The sequence below is a fragment of the Nannobrachium achirus genome, assembly GCF_963921795.1.
Source record: "Nannobrachium achirus genome assembly, chromosome: 20".
In the NCBI taxonomy this organism is placed as follows: domain Eukaryota; kingdom Metazoa; phylum Chordata; class Actinopteri; order Myctophiformes; family Myctophidae; genus Nannobrachium; species Nannobrachium achirus.
In genome coordinates this window covers 22,096,620-22,113,291 of record NC_137827.1, presented here as the reverse complement: position 1 = coordinate 22,113,291, position 16,672 = coordinate 22,096,620, and the positions used below count along the sequence as shown (strand labels likewise).

At 42.7% G+C, this 16,672-nt stretch overlaps 1 protein-coding gene across 1 annotated transcript; it reads right to left on the bottom strand.

Annotated features, from left to right (window-relative positions):
- Nucleotides 1–14,486: 14,486 nt before the first annotated feature.
- otx2b (orthodenticle homeobox 2b) lies at nt 14,487–15,869 on the bottom strand (the record flags this gene model as incomplete). The annotated part of the gene is made up of 3 exons (XM_080750370.1): nt 14,487–15,113; nt 15,312–15,463; nt 15,773–15,869. The coding sequence occupies 3 exons, from the start codon at nt 15,867–15,869 to the stop codon at nt 14,487–14,489; spliced, it is 876 nt and encodes a 291-aa protein (XP_080606496.1).
- Between the last annotated feature and the right edge of the window lie 803 nt (nt 15,870–16,672).

Below are 16,672 nucleotides of genomic sequence, written 5' to 3'. Positions count from 1 at the left end.
ACCAATATTAAGAGACATCCTTATGACAAGCATGTGAATACCAGTGGACTGGTGCTTTGGCAGTAATCAACTTTTTTTATAGTGTTTTCTGGGGCTATTCTGGGCCAAATGATTAATGAAAGTAGCAGTTCATTGCAACACGTTGTGTACTTGTAGATCGTTTATTTTCGGCAAGGAGATTTGGTATTGAGGGGAGAAATGGGCGGGCCTAATACAGATCCCTGGGGGGGCAATTAAATATACATAGGGTTTAAGTGATTGACATGGACATCATGATAATGATATGATTGTCAGACATTAAAGCATACGTACACAGCCTAACAGTAAAATTGTAATAATTACGATGGTAGGTTGCAGTTTAGTATGTGAACTGTCACAGCTTGTCCGTAACTTGACACTGTGGTTCCCCTGTTCCCCTGACACATCACTGTGACATCATGCTCTGCTTCTGACATCACTGAGTTGTCAGTGGAACCACTCTTAACAGACTGGGTTTGCCTTTCTGACATCACGCTCTGGCTTCATACAGTATATGGGTCCGATTTACATCACTGGCCATATGGCCAAGAATTGGCACAACCTTGCCAGGTTGCATGTCGCCCTGAGGCGTCTTACTAATATTAAGTATGGCTGTCGTCGTATTTGAAGTCACTAGGTATTTCTCTTGTGGTCTGGTCTCTATAAGCTATCTAATGCTTATAGATCAAACCCCCTCCTGTTTCAAAAATGTTTCCATTCTCATGTTCACCCTCCATGTTGTTTTAGATTTTTGGGTGTGTTTGTTAGCATGGAGTGTTTGTTGTTCGCCTCCCCCACACACCTCTGCCCTCCTCTCTCGTTGCAGGGCCTGGCTGGAGAGTGTGATTCGGGGATCGGCAGGGATTAACCTGGAGAATTTAATTAGTGGAGCTGTCGTCTCTGCCCTTAACATTTCAATCTCCCTGTGCTGGAGGAGCTGGGACTAATGGTGGCTGGCCGCTGGGAGCTGGAGGGGGTGTGGGTGGGTGGGGGATGCAGAAGCAAGACTCACGTTTGACAAACAGATTAGTCCAGCTGCCTGCGTGGCCCTGATGCAAGGTGGAGTAAACAGGATGGAGAAGGATGGAGCTCACAGGGTGTTCTGTGGTTTCAATGAACGGGTGAATTGTGAAACGTCAACCGTTTGTCCTGAGCACACTGTCCAAGCCCCAGCCTTTAGACCGACTTCTCAGATCGGCAACAATAACCGCGGTGTCAAGTGGCACCGTAACGCACGGCGACACTGCAGCTACATGGCAGCGCTCCAGAAAAAAGGTCTATAGCAGGGGTCTTCAACGTTTTCAGGCCGAGGACCCCTTAGTTGAGAGAGAGATGAAGCAGGGACCCCCACAACATTCTCATAGATTACATATAGTTTTGTTTGACAGCACAATCATCAGTGCATTTTAGAATCATGCCAATTTGTGTTTTCAGATATTTAACCACTTGAACCGTCAATACTTAATAAACTTGACCTTTCACTCTGTACTTAGTCTGCTCTTTTTCCCCTCTACACCAAACCTCTTAGCCAAAAATAGCCGATCTACGAGCTTGTAGATCTGCTATTTTTGGCAAAAATTCTCAGAATATGGACGGTTCAAGTAGTTAATATAACAAAGTCAAAGATTTGGACTAGTAACTCTGAGGACCCCCTAGGGGTCCCGGACCCCCTGTTGAAGACCCCTGGTCTATAGGACTTTATGGAGTGGTGCTCCATGTCGGTGGGAGAAGGATGGAGATGGGGGTGGTGGGGAGGAGGAGGAGGAGGAGGGGTATAGATGGTGTTGTGCGTTGGTGTGAGCTTGGGGGTAATCGCCGCTCAATCTGAAGCCACCACTGTTGCATTATAATCCTGATGCTAAGCCCTCTATGAACCCATCTGGGACCCCCCTTTCCCATCAGCACCCCATCCCACCCCCTACACACACACACACACACACACACACACACACACACACAGTGTTTGTAGACAGCTGTGTGCTAGAAGTGTGCCCATCCCTTTTAGTGGGGGTGAGTGGGGGGCATGTCCAGGCAAATGGAAGGACCTGCTGTAGGAAGGTTGCCAGCTCCCCTAGAAGGACACATGCACCCAGTCAAGTCAGTCCAACTCCACAACTCCTTGGTCGCACTGACCCGCTGGTCACCAGTGATCCCCTCTTAATATTCCACACACACACTCCTGGGCCTGGGGACTGGTCCCAGAAAGCGTCCCGCGGGACCGCTGATAATTCAAGTCAAACATGATGTCCCACTGCTTGTTTGACACACATTTAAAGCCTTTCAATCAGATGTGTTAGCCACAGTCCATTGCCTCGCCTTGGACCGCTGGCCGTGTCACACCCGTTTCAAAAGATGGACATAATCAATTTTGTCTGATTGAGTACCTACCATCACAAATATTGATTTCCTGTACAGAGAGAAAGAAAAAAACGTTGAGCTGAGAATTTTTCATTCGGTTTTTGGTTTATGGTGGCACATTGATCGAGTTCAAATTGAAAATAAAAAGAAACGAGGTGAAGCCAGCCAGAAGTCTTCTTGTTTACGTTTTCCCGTCACCAGGAACCCCCCCCCCCCCCCCGTCTCTCTTGTCCCCAGTGTGGCCCCTCCCTGCTCTGCGCTGGCCTGTGTCAGTGTGTGCCACTAATTAAGCACTCTTAAAGACCTACGCACCGCACTCATTAGTGAACTGTAGCATCCTTACTGTCCAGGGAAGGGTGGGAGGGAGGCGGGGGGTGGGGGGGGCACCAGCTGATTGAGTTTGGGGACCTGCTGTCCCTCAGTGGCCCACAGTTCTGTTACAGTCCAGAAGGTCTGAGGAGGCCCACTGAGCCCAAAACAACACTGTTTTGTTGTTTTTTTTATGCTGGTTTTAATACTTTGGGAAAGTGATTGTGGTGGGATATTTCTAGTGAAAATGGCCTACTCTTTTCACTATTTTTTAAAACAAGCTTTGTTAATGACAGACAACAACATGTTAAAAGTGGTTATCTTTGCACATGGCAGTTAATCTATGCCACCTGCAATTTTTTTTTTAAATTATTATTTTTCAGGAGAGTTCAGATGTTGACACCCCCCCTCCCCCCTCCCACCCATCAGCTTCAGCTGCCCAACACTTGGGCATTTGTTTATTCCATTTTAATGGAAATGCTAAAACAAAACAAATGGGCGTGTTTGTCTTTATGAAAGTAGGCCAAACAAGCGCTGACAAACAAGGAGGAGGGGGTTGTAGGTCAGGGCGGCAGCAGCCATGGGTAACCATGCCTGACCAGGGTACACGTTCCGCTGTTGTCAGCCACCACAAACACAATAACACACAAACACCCCCACTGGGATGATGTAACATTGTCTAGACTAACCAGCAGAACACACACGCGCACGCACGCACGCACGCACACACACACACACACACACACACACACACACACACACACACACACACACACACACACACACACACACACACACACACACACACTAATCAAACTAGAGAAATATTGTCATTGCATATTGTACTGGTCATATTACATATAAATATTAACCGCTTAACCCCATATACTTATAATAATAATTAAATAATAATAAAAAGATATACTGTATATAAGCTTGCAACACATGGTGAGCTTTTAGATCTGCTATGTTTTAAGTTTTCAAAATGTTTGCACACATTTCTGTGTCCCCTATTATGACATGCTGAGTCAAAGTTATTGAATTTATAAAAACAGTAATGCAATTAATTCGTAGGCTCCAGTTTGTGGAAGGCTGTACAGTGTGCTTACACAACCCCAGGACCACCAGGGACCACCAGACATCATCTTCGTGGCCTTGAGCCTTTTGACTTGCTTGTTATGCTGCTTTGTTCATTTCCCCCGGTGACCTGGGGGTCAGGTCTGCTAGCGTTGGCTTGACCTGACCTTTGTAACTTTGAGATGCTGGTGAGTTGACCCCAATAACCCTGCCATGTGTATATGATGCACTCTGCTGAAGTTCATAAATCACTTAAACCCCCCTGCCTCCTCCCTACCCCAAATGTTTCAGTAGCAGCCCGATCACTGTTTCTTTGAATTGATCAATATCATTGATCTCCAAAAGAGATGAATGAGCTAAGACTTTGCTGAGTGCTTACCCCCCAATGAGTAACAACATATTTTTGGTCCTGAAATAGTTGTAACAGGTAATAAATGTACCAAATTTACATATAACTGTTATACATTCTACCATGATTAAGGTTAAGTATTATCCAGACACGAGTTTGCGATCCGTTGGAACAGCAATTGTCATTATAATGCAGTACATCTCTTACATATAGCGATTCGTTATCAGCATATGTTAATGAACAGCATGTAGTAAATAATCTATTATGAATGTCAATAGCAGCAGAAGTTGACCTGCTATTAAGTTGCCATGAGACCTCAATGCATTCAAGTGTAGACCCAATTTAATTATAATGGATGCAATTGTCCTCCCCACCACACACACACACACACACACACACACACACACACACACACACACACACACACACACACACAAAACCATCATACTCTTTGTCCTCTGTGCCCCCCTATTTTGCAGACCCATTGGCATAATACCGTAGGTTAGACACACACACACACACACACACACACACTCACAACAGATGCCCCCTGACGCTGATATACACAAGTGGGCACGTGATTGAGGACCCTGAGGCTGGCAGGCCTCATGGCATTGTGTTTCCCTTGAGCGGGCAGCCAGCCTCCCCTAAATACCCCTTTGTCTCAGGGTGAGGATAATAAAGCAGTGTCCAGGCCACTGGTACGGCACGCGCACTGCTACTCATCCCGCACGGTCTGTGACCCAAACAGGTGGATGTGAGAGATGGGGCGGCTGGTGGCGGGTGGTGGAGGGTCTGGGGCGGGCGGGTCTCTGTCGGGAGGGAGGCGATGGGAGGGAGGGAGGGGGGGCTGCATCTGTCTCCATACTCAACGACTCCCTGGGCCAGTCACCACTCCATATGCTGTCAGGAGAGAGAGGGAGTCAGGGGCACAAGACCAGACTAACAGGTGGAGGGGTGGGGGGATGGAGGGGGGATTAGAAGAGGTACAACTTGATCAGAGAAGGACGGAGGGATTTTGGAACCCGTCAAATTAGCCATATGAGAGAGAGATTTGACTATCCTGGTAAAGATTCCGCTTGGGGGAAACTCTTACTATTTAAGCCATATTAATGTTTGCCCTGCGGCACAGAGAAGCGTTTTGTCCCTTGTGTGCTGCCGTACTGCCTCCCATGCAGGCCCCTCACTGTAACCGGCAAACAATCCTATATTATGCACAGTTTTTTGGCGTTGCTTTCAAACTCCAAAGTATTTATACTGCCCTACAAAGCCAAAGTGCATTATTACAAAAGAAAAGAAAATACTGATAAATGGATTTAAAAGTGTTTCAACTGGTCAGCCATCTGTTATTGAGGTAGCCTAATTGTTTATCTCCCCAAATCACAAAGGCTAATTTGACCTTTGGGATACACAGATAAGTTGGTGTATCCAAAAAGGTAGTTACATCACTTTGGCTTTGCAGAGCAGTATACTTGTTCCCTAAAACTGAATCGATGTCATTTTTGTGTACAGTGAGTTCTTAATACCTTCTCTGTGTGTATCCATCTTGTATTAGTTGTTGCTCTTGGATTTCTCAGTATAGCTGTTATAGAAGCAGCATGGATTCTTTTGGTGGCTTATACTGTATTCCAACCTACAGCTTATGCAAACATTTTAAACATTTTGGTATATGCACATCCCTTAAAGCTGTTCATGTTTACTCTTGTCCCATAATTGTGGGCTCGCTGAAAGCGAGCACACGTATGTTATCTTCATTATTTATCAGTCAAATTCTCCTCGACAGTACAAAGGCAGGTCGCCTAGCCAATGAGGTGCAGCCAAAGGGTAGATCTTTATGCCCATACATGATGTTACATGCGAGCCCACACTGTTTCGTAGGAACAGTATTTCAATCTTTTTTGGTGAGGTGTGTGCAATAGCAGTCCCCAAATACCGTACCAAGTTGAATTTGACTTTATGGGCTAAAAGCCTGCATGCCCTCTCATTATCTGGTATCGTTATTATGTTTTGAAATCTCTAACTTTGAAAATGTGTCCTTTTGGGAGCATTGTCATTCTGGATGTAACCTGTCAGGAAGGAAATTAATTACAGTGATGATAATTGATAGATTAAGACACTAAAGTATTGACTATGACTTGAATGTTTTATGTATAATTGGAATTTATGGTATAAAGTCTTTCAAAAATGGTGGTGGTCTTAAGAAAAAGAAATGGTAATTCTTAATAGAATTACACTTTGCTTAGATATTGTTGGGCCAAAATTGTATCTGAATGTGTGCATCACAGTAGCCACAACATAACCGTTATGGTGTGGTTACTATTACTATATTACTATTATGCTTCACTGTGACTTTGACCATGTCTTGTGTGATATTTTGACAGTGTTGAAGCAACAGCAAGCTGAGAAGACTGTCCTGAACATTGGTAAATATGCACAAATGATCACTCAGGATTTTACTGTTTATGATGCAATTGTTAGCCTCGTTCTGTTTAATCCAGTCCACCGAAGCTGAGCATATAGGCCTGTGTGACAGCTGTAGCTCCATGTCCCTACTCTGTAAAATAATTAAAAAACCTTAAATGAAATTAATCAAGGTCCTGTGAAGGTACAGACAGGGTGTGAATGACGAAATGCATTAAGTAGCAATATTAATAGAGATTGCTCACCTTTTGTGGTCCATGATGCCACTTCAGTACTTTGCAATGCTGCTCAGATAGGCCACAATATAAATTGCCATTTATTTCAAATTGTTAAAAGGTTGAGATGAAGGACGGGCCTACAAAAATAATCTGTTGTGGAGAGTGTCAGATATGTATGTATTTAACTGCAGGACATATTGAAAAGACTTTTCTGTGGGTACCAACGTTTCCAAAAGCTATGTATGCTGAAGAAGTATTTAGTATTTAGATCAAGCCACAAGTGCACCGGAAATTTGCCGCTGCCCGATGACAACCTGAAAGCGTTTGATGACATACTGTGTAACTCAATGAAATATTGAAATAAGAAAAGAGATTCTACCTCTGTGTTGATTTGCCTCTCAGCATAGTAGTCTAACTAACTGCTGTCCATCCAGGGGGGTCTCTAAGCTATAATCTGTTGGATGCAGCTAATTAATTTTTGGTTCCTGGTATAGACCTACTGTCTCACAAGAGAATCTTGTTTGCAGGAGATTAAAAGATTGTTTGTTAGAAAGGTGTAAATTATCAGGGAGGCCTCATCCCATGCACCTGCTTAATTGACATAATGAGGAGTCTCATGGGCTCAGGGTGGTCATGAGGGGGAGGAAAGTGGATTTTTCACAGGTAAGTGGGCCCTGTGTGCTATGGTAGATGGAGAGAACCAAATCTGCTACCACTACACAATAACTCTGAGAGTGACAAAAATAGAACCATAGGGGTCTTTTTTCCTTTTTTCTTTTTTCCTTATTGTTAAATCAACAGGAGTTTACTGTGTATACTAGAAATATTGGAAAGCTAATAGGCAGGTACTATTGTATCACATCAATGTGGAATGTTTCTCTCTCTCTCTCTCTCTCTCTCTCTCTCTCTCTCTCTGGCTACTTTAAATGTTGCTCTATCCTTTTTAATTAAAGCAAATAGTCTACTTTAGCATACTATTAAAATAAATCTGTATTTGTGAACAGATGTTGTCTTTGAGGCCGTCAGCAGGTGATGTCTTCTTGTCTGATGTCAGCTGTTGTGTCCAGTGCTCGGGCTAGTCCCAGTTCTGCTCTCCAGCTCAGTTTATTCAAAGCATGCAATGTGAATTTTGGTCACAAACCCTGCTGCTTCCCCTTAGAAGGCTTCTCATGTGAGGACAATGTTGGTCTGTTTTTTCCTGTTGTATTTCTGAATCACAAAGGAGGAACCGGGTTGAACTGAGCTGCCATAAGTTAACATATACAGTAAATGCAGGCAGACAAAGATTTTTGACTACAGCTTAGATCTTACACTTTGAATCAGTCATAAGGTCATCCACGTGTTCCCCACACTTTGCAGATATTTTATGGCATTATCCCACTTCTTAACCGCATGAAAACCTATAGCATCCTCGCGGGGATAACATTCAGCAGAAAATGCCGATCTACATAGATTGGCTATTTTTGGCAAAAAGGTTTGGCGTAGAAGGAAAATAGAATATTAATATGTATACTGTATATACTTTAATGAGGGCACCGTTTTACCATATTTTGGTGTGGGAATAATGATTTTCATTAATTTATATAAATTGTTTAATTTAGATGTTTTTAAAATTGCTAACATCGTTGAAAAGACCTGGAAAATGGCAAGATGGAATGTATATTTCACCGCCTACTGATTTGTCATTATATATTGTTTTTGTGTATGCAGTAAAAGCCTGAAAAAGGTTTGTTAATATGGTATCAAGACAAGATGTATGTATTGACACGATATATTGAAAATATGTTGTCATACATAACTTGTGATACATGACACAATAAAAAAAAATGAATTCATTAAACAGACTTAGACTGGCATGTCATGTGATCATGTCACTTGTCTGCTTGGCAATGCCCATGTGCACTGCTGGAATAGAGGGAATGTACTGTATATATACAGTAGCTGAATTAATTTGACTTCTTTCTTATGAAGTTTAAAAATATTGGCAATTGATATGATTGTTTAAACCATGGGCCTACACTTAGCAGTGTACTTGGAAAACAATATAATAGTGTAATTTTAGTGATCTTTGTTTCCCAAAGCATGGCTCCGATCACCATTCACTGATTCACTGGTCAAAGTGTCTGTTTGAGCCCTGTTTGCCTGTCAGTTATTGGAATATGTGTTGATCAGGTGATTATAATTCTTATATTTGGGTATGTTTCTCTGTATGGGGCTCCATGTACAGTAGCACATCACCATTAAGGCTGGAGAGTAATCCAACATGAATCTATTTCCATTTGTCTCCTTTTTGTATTAATGATCTATAGGGCAAAAGGAATTGATAAATAGAATATATGGCACAGTCATTTAGTCCAATGGGTTTTAAAGACCTGCTAGTGGAACTAAATTTGAGTCTGTCGCTGCAACCCTGGAATCATTAGGGCTGCATGTCATCAAACATCAACTACCCCCCTGTTGAGTCCTAAGTCCTGATATGAATATTAAAGGATGAACACAAATGTATCCATGTATTTTCTAGAGATGAGGGACGTGCACTTTCATGATCGAAAGCACGGTTAAAATATCAAACTCATTTGAATGCATAAGCACAGGAGCAGTGTATGAGATTCATAGTCATTCTCGCATTGCTTGAATACAGGGAGCTTCCCTATGCAGCAGCCTGTGTCAACACAGCAGGTTATACATTTGGTTCTTGAACCTTTTGGAGTGAGCTGGTCATGTTTATACCTGATAATTAATTAATAGATATCGGAATAGCAACTAACTTTTCCCCCAAGTGTCCCCCACTCTCCCCTCTAAACAGAGAGCATGCCAGTTCAAACTAGATGAGCATAGTTTATTAACTTGACCCACTAACATGTTTCTTTTTCTTTTCTTCTTTTTTTTAAACATGCTGAGATCTGTTAATCTTCTTATGGGTTTTCTCACTCTTCTGAATAGGTTAATACAATATGGCACTGTAATGGATGGTCATATTCTCATCTCCACCCCCCACCTACTATAACTTGAAATAGGCCATCAAGTGGCTAATGAACTGATAAGCCCTCTGTGGCTTGTGAGAGCTTATGAACATAAGTGTATAAGTGTTTAGACATATTTGGGAAAATTGACTTTTTCCCCCCACCGATCACTGATGCATCCCGGGTTGGAACCATCTTTGAATATGAACAACAGACAATGATATATTTTTCAACTGTGGATCCTGGAAATAAAAGGGGCATATTATGTCAGTATAGGTCACTGTAGAATAGGGTGAGAAATATTAAGCCTATCATTTTAGGGTCACCCAGAGCTTTAATGGCCATTGATGTACATTATAAGTGTGTGTGTGGTCTCTCTTTCAGACCGCCGCTCTGGTTATTGCCATGCTGTTATAGCATCATTTTATCAGGTCTGGGTCTGTACAGCTATATGAGAAATTAAAATAACTTGCTTTTTAAATACACTTATTTCTGATCTCTTTTAGCCTTTATATATATATTTTTTTATATATATAAAACTCTAAATCTGTTATGTGTGCTATACAAAAACCGTTTAATTTGATCTTTGACACGATTATCAAATTCATAGACAGTGGCAGAAACTTAAATAAATTAAGAAAGGATCAGCTAAGCCCTGTCAAGCACTTTCAAGGGGGATACTGCGGCATTACCTTTAGTTTTTAAGTTGTTACAAAATATTAATAATATCAAATTAGCAGTTTCTGCTGCTGAAGACCTGTAACTTAATTAGACCTATTAACAGTAAAGGTAAATGGCTATGCCTATGATATTCACAAGGCTATAAAGGTAAGAGATTCAAATGCAACAACAAATCCTTTGGGCTGTGTAATTTAGTTAATTCCTGCACTGAAAGTGAAACAGAAGTTTAATCATTATGGTAGTTTAATGAGATATTGCATGAAGTGATGTATTTTGCCACATTCCCGGACAGTTTTACAGTAATATATTTGGTTATCTCTATAGGCCTATAGCTCATTTTCTTTTCTTTTCGCCCTTTGAATTTTCCACTGCCCACTGTTAATGCATTGTGACATTAATGCATAATGCAGAAAAGTGTTGAAGAAACCTGACATGACATCGTCTTTTTCAGGCAGCCCCTCGGTTCCCCGCAGTTCACAGAGGAGCGTCGGAGCAATTTTCCAACGTCTGCAGTTGGCCAAGTTGTCATATTGTTATTATACTGAATAATAAGTTTAGAATATCGAGCTATACCTATGCCCAAGATGGATTAAGTTGTGACGGACCAATTCACTGACTGACTGACTGACTGACTGACTGACTGACTGAATGACATCGCTATTGTTTGACGAAAACAACGAGGGATTAAAGTAGCGTCTGTCGGTCCCATATGGATATGGCCCTCTTGGTTTTGATTAAAACTCGTTGTAGCCTAGGTATTCTGTTTCAGGTCTGATCCTACCATGACTTGTGTAGGCCAACACTCTGTCTGAAGACACCTCCTATAGGTGCCAATTGATCTCTGGGCCTTGCCCTTGATTATAGGCCTGTGGGCCTATAGGCTGCACCATCATGCTGGTCAGGGTTCCAGAAATGGATCGTGGCTCTCGAGCTTACAACTTGGAGTCAGTGGTGGAATATGCGGGCCTGCTATTAATTACTGCCTCCAGATAATTTTACGTGCTCGTTTTTATCACAAATGTCGTCTCCATCTTAACAGAACTGCAGGCTGACATGATCGTGTGAAAGTGACCTTGGGTTGAAAACTGAGATTTATCTTTTAGCTTCAGCAGGCTGAACTGAAGTGAAGGACAGAGTTGTTGACATTGCGCGCGGAGACGCATCTCATGAATATTCATGTTTATTCAACCCAAGCTATTTTTTTTCCAAGTTCAATTGCCCTGCTGTTATACAATGATGTGCACTGTTGTTAAATAAATATCGTTGTTCCGCGATAAACATGACCTTATATATTATTATAGGCCTAGGCCTATTTCCCCATTTTCTTTCTAGAAAAGTAGGCCTATATCGACAACCTGTTATATTAATAGGCCACACTGCAGTCCATGCCTTGTTAAATATTGGCTATTGTGAAGAGGAATTCAACCTTAAACGCGCGCGCGCACGCACACGCACCTATTATCTGACCACGTAGAGAATCGCGCCTCCTTTAACGCTTCGATTATTTCAAGCAACGCTTTTAATTAGTGTGCTCCTTTAGACAGGACTCGACTGAAAGAGATTATTGGCAATGTCAAGGATGCTAATTGAATGTTCGACTTCTAACAATTAGCCCACTGTAGAGCCATGTCGAGTCATTAAAGATTCGATTGCCCGTCTGACTTTGGCTCTTAAAGTCAACTTATCGTTGCACTTGAAACTTTGCCATTCAGAAATGCCCCCCCGCTGAGCTGACCAAACCCCTGCATTCACCCCCGACTCCTCCATTCAGCCACAATTAAGTCCGTCGTTGTTGGATACATCTTATTCCAAATAAAATCATGTTACTGTGAAATTATTAGCCTGTAGGGTCGATTTTTATTTTACAATAAATATCTAAAATAGACGGCAACGGTTTTAACAATGTTTAAAATCAGCTCGTATTTGCAGAAAGGATATCAATAATCTGTACCGCTTCGTGTGCATTAATTAGTAGAACCCGTTCAATGTATAATTTCATATATCTTGAATAGCTGATGACCAGGTAGTATAATATAGGCCTACATTTGATTGGTTTTGGTTCAAGAAGCCATAGCCTACAAAATACAAAAAGGCGCGTTTGTCTACGCGGGGTTCTTGAAGTAAAATTGTATAGTCCCAGGAATGTGAAGTTTGTGCAGCCTACAACCATGTGGTGGTGGCTGAATGAGACCCTGCACCCCAAAGAAGCCCCGCCAGTAAAATATTAGGATTAGCATCTCTTTGAGGCCAGGATTAACACTGCTTCCCCAAAAACGCACATTCCTTTTGTTAAAACTGTCTGAATTGAACTCCCGGAAAACCAGAAGAAAAAAAAAAGTTAATTCCACCGTTTGGGTATAATTTACAAGGCAGGCTACTTGAAAGAATTGGTTTGGTTACATTGTTATGAGCTAATAATATAATCCACCTGTGATATAGGAAAGTTGTTGATTCTTTTTTGGATGCCTCTTGAGAAGTGTTAATTGGGCCTAACACACATTTTGACCACTTAACCTTTTTTTCTTTCCCCCCCCCTGTATTTAAATAAAAAATAGCCGATCTAAAAGCTCACAAAGTGTCACATTGCGTTGTGTGCTGATCTGCTATTTTCAAAATAAAATGTATATTCCCCCCCTTAAATATTGTAGATTTATATCAGATTCAGATTACCTCGTCTTTTGTTTGCATGCAGTTGTATTTTAGGCCTGAAAAGAATACTTTTCCTTTAGAGAAAGAAAAACTTTGTTGTCCAAATAAACTAGCCTGATCAGAATGGTCACGATATTATTACTTTAATTCTTTGCACCGGGATACATTGTCTGAATTTGGCTTTGGGATAAAATGATTATGCTATAAAATGATTTGACACGTTTACGCAGTAGTAGGCCTACACACATCGCCAAAAGCAATTTACCTTTCCAATGTTTCCCTTAGTTTCTTTCGTTTTCTAAATATCTCTCTCTCTTGCACACACGCACGCACACACTCACTCACACAGATGCAAACCCGCGCGCGCGCACACACGGCGCGCGCGCATGCACGCACGCACATATGCAGGCACAGATTTAGTTGGTTGGTGAATGAGTGGGGTCAGCTCACAGGACCTTTATTCATGTCTTTTCATCGGTGGGGTCACACCATCTTTGGAGCCCGTGAGGATCCATGATCACTGTGTGTCTGTCAGATCAATGGAGGGGAGTCGCGCGTAAAGTGAGGAGTTCTCAGCACCCGAGAGTCTTTTCCAGTATGGCTATCCCTTGATTATTACTACCATGTGCTTGGAAAGTCTTGTCTGTCTTTGTAATGCTAATTATGTCACGATTAGCATTTTTCTTTTCTTTTTTTTTATCGTTCAAAAAATGTTAGAAATCTATTAAAATCACAGCAGAGAGTCTGGTGCGAGGGGGGCTCACAAATTGCATACAATACAACAGATCACAGTTTCGAAGGCTAGCACAGATAAAAAACACATACCATTTATATAAGACACACACTGATTGTCTCTTAGAAACTACATATTGATTCCTTATAAACACGTTTTTTTTTTGTTAGTTTTTTTTCCTTAAATAAAGTAGTGCATCCATGTCGCCTCGTGGGCGCGCAGTCCACACACCATCCCTCACCAAAGCGTCTCTCAGCCGTCGCGTCGGCAAAACCGTGTAGCGTAAATTAGGCCTGTCCATCCCAAACACTTCGCCAAGAGATTGGCTCCTGTAGTTCTGTTCTCGGATAAGCATTAGTGGCTGTGGTGTTTTATTAAGAGGCGACTCTGTGTTGTCCTCATGTTGTTAACCAACAGGTGTTTACGCATAGACGCGCACACTAATAGACATACTATAGGGGGCTACAACCTGTGAATGAACTGAAAATCTCATCGCCAGTGCTAAAATAAATAAAACTTCTCCTCTAGGGGATCAAACACCATCATGCCAAAACCCGAAGCCCCCCACCCCCCGAGCGCCTTGTCTCGCCGATGACTCGCATGAATCAATCTTTTTAATGCATACATTTTATTGAAGGATGGCAGGGCTATGTTTGATTTTATGGTCATTGTTTTGTGTCCTTGTACAGGCGACTATACTCTCTTCACACTCACAGGACCTGGAATTTCCACGAGGAAGTTTGATCTTTATAATCCAAGCAATCGGCGTTGAAATTCAGCTTCCACGAGGCAGCTTGGTCTTTATAATCCAAGCAGTCTGCCGTTGAGTTGAAGCCCAGTCCCGACGTTCCGTAGCCCTGCGTGGGGAGGGGCGGGGCCGGGGACTGGTTCAGATGGCTTGTGACGGCGTTTGTGCTCATGGGACTGAGGGTCGACCCGGGGCCGGGCAACTGATGGTGCATGGGTGTAAGGTAAGACCCGCAGTCCATGCCGCCGAAGTAGGACGTCGACCCGGCGTAGCCTTGGCTGTACCCCGACGCCTGGGAGTAGGTCATTGGGTAGGACCTCTGCATGCAGGAGGAGGAGGTAGAAAGTGGGTCGGACAGCGGAGAGATGGACGCCGGGCTCCAGATCGACACCGGCGCGGTGCTGGTTGAAATGGCCGGGACTGTGGTGGTGCTGGTGGGCGGTGTGAACTGGCCACTGGCCCCGCTCTCCGAGCTGACTTCTCTGGTCGGGGAACTTTTCTTTTTGGCCGGTCGAACCTTGTTCTGACCCCCGTTCTGCTGCTGCTGTTGCTGCTGGCGACACTTTGCCCTCCGGTTCTTAAACCAGACCTGGAATATTTAGATGTTATCAAACGTTATTATTTTTTTATTCTCTCCAGAATTACCTGTTTGCTCCTTTCTTGTTTGTACTTTGTCTCGCAAAAAGACTTAACACATAAAAGCACAAGCAACCGATTGAAAAGGCCTATGTGTGCGAGGACTGCATTTCGTAAAGTGTGGTATATAAACTGCTTAATTTGAGCTCACCTGAACACGAGATTCTGGCAGGTTAATTTTCAGGGCCACCTCTTCGCGCATGAAGATATCTGGATAACGAGTTTTGCCGAACAGCGACTCCAGAATATCAAGCTGGGCGCGCGTAAAAGTAGTCCGTTCTCGCCTTTGCTTGCGTGGTGTTGCTGCAAGCCAATAAACACGAGAAGAAAAGATTATAGTTATCTTAAATGGAAAATAAATAAATCAAAATAAAATCCCATTAAATCTCTGCAAGTGGAAAAACAAAACAAAAAAAGCTGGTTTATATTTCTAATGGTGAGCGTGTCATTACGCGTGGGTCCTGTTGCGTATAGGCCTATACCACCACACACACACACGCACGCACGCACGCACGCGCACACACACACACACACACACACACACACACACACACACACACACACACACACGTACATACATATAAATATATATAAACAGAGTTTGTAACGCACATGGGTAGCCCACGGATGGATGGAGCAGGTCCATGCCGGATGTGGTTAAGCTCAGTCCATTGACTGTGTAAGGTGGTTGCTTGAGATATGACATCATGCTAATGTTCGTCTGGGGGGCGAAGTTGGAGAAAATCTTGAAAATGGACGAGGCTCCCGCAGATGTACTTGGTGTGGGTCGTATATCTGACGCGCTGCTGTCCGCGTTATGTTCAATAGGTCTACCTGTGGGGGCAAAAAAACAAAACACAACAGGATATCGATCAACGCGATTTTAGTGCCAGTGCGTTTGCGTGGAATAAACCTTCTCCAGGCGTCACACTCTCAAAAAGCCCCCCCCCCTTTCCACACGCACGCACGCACGCTCGCTCGCGCGCGCGCACACACACACACACACACACACACACACACACACACACACACACACACACACACACACACACACACACACACACACACACACACACACACACACACACACAGCCTGGGGCAAAAAGTAACACTAATTGCAACAAGTCATCTGAGAGGATAGAGCACAAACTGCATCCTGGGATCAGTGGAGCCGAGGGCCATTTAAAAAAAAAAAAAAAAACTTCAAAGATCAATTTAGACAGACATCAAATTGAAGTAAACAAGTCATGTTCATATAGGGTAATCAACTTCACACAGTGCTATTTAAATGTGAGTCATTCAAATACCAAAGATCAGTAACCACACACAGAACCCTTGTAGAATTGGTGTTGATTTTCCCCATAACGCTGTTTGATTATTCTATTCGTTGATATTGTAGGCCTATCATATTGCTCATAATTCCATGCATCATTGAACTAATTTCTAATTCAAGCATTTGTTTATTTTGTATTTTACCTCATTTGTAAAATATCTGCCCTCAAGGAAAAAGCT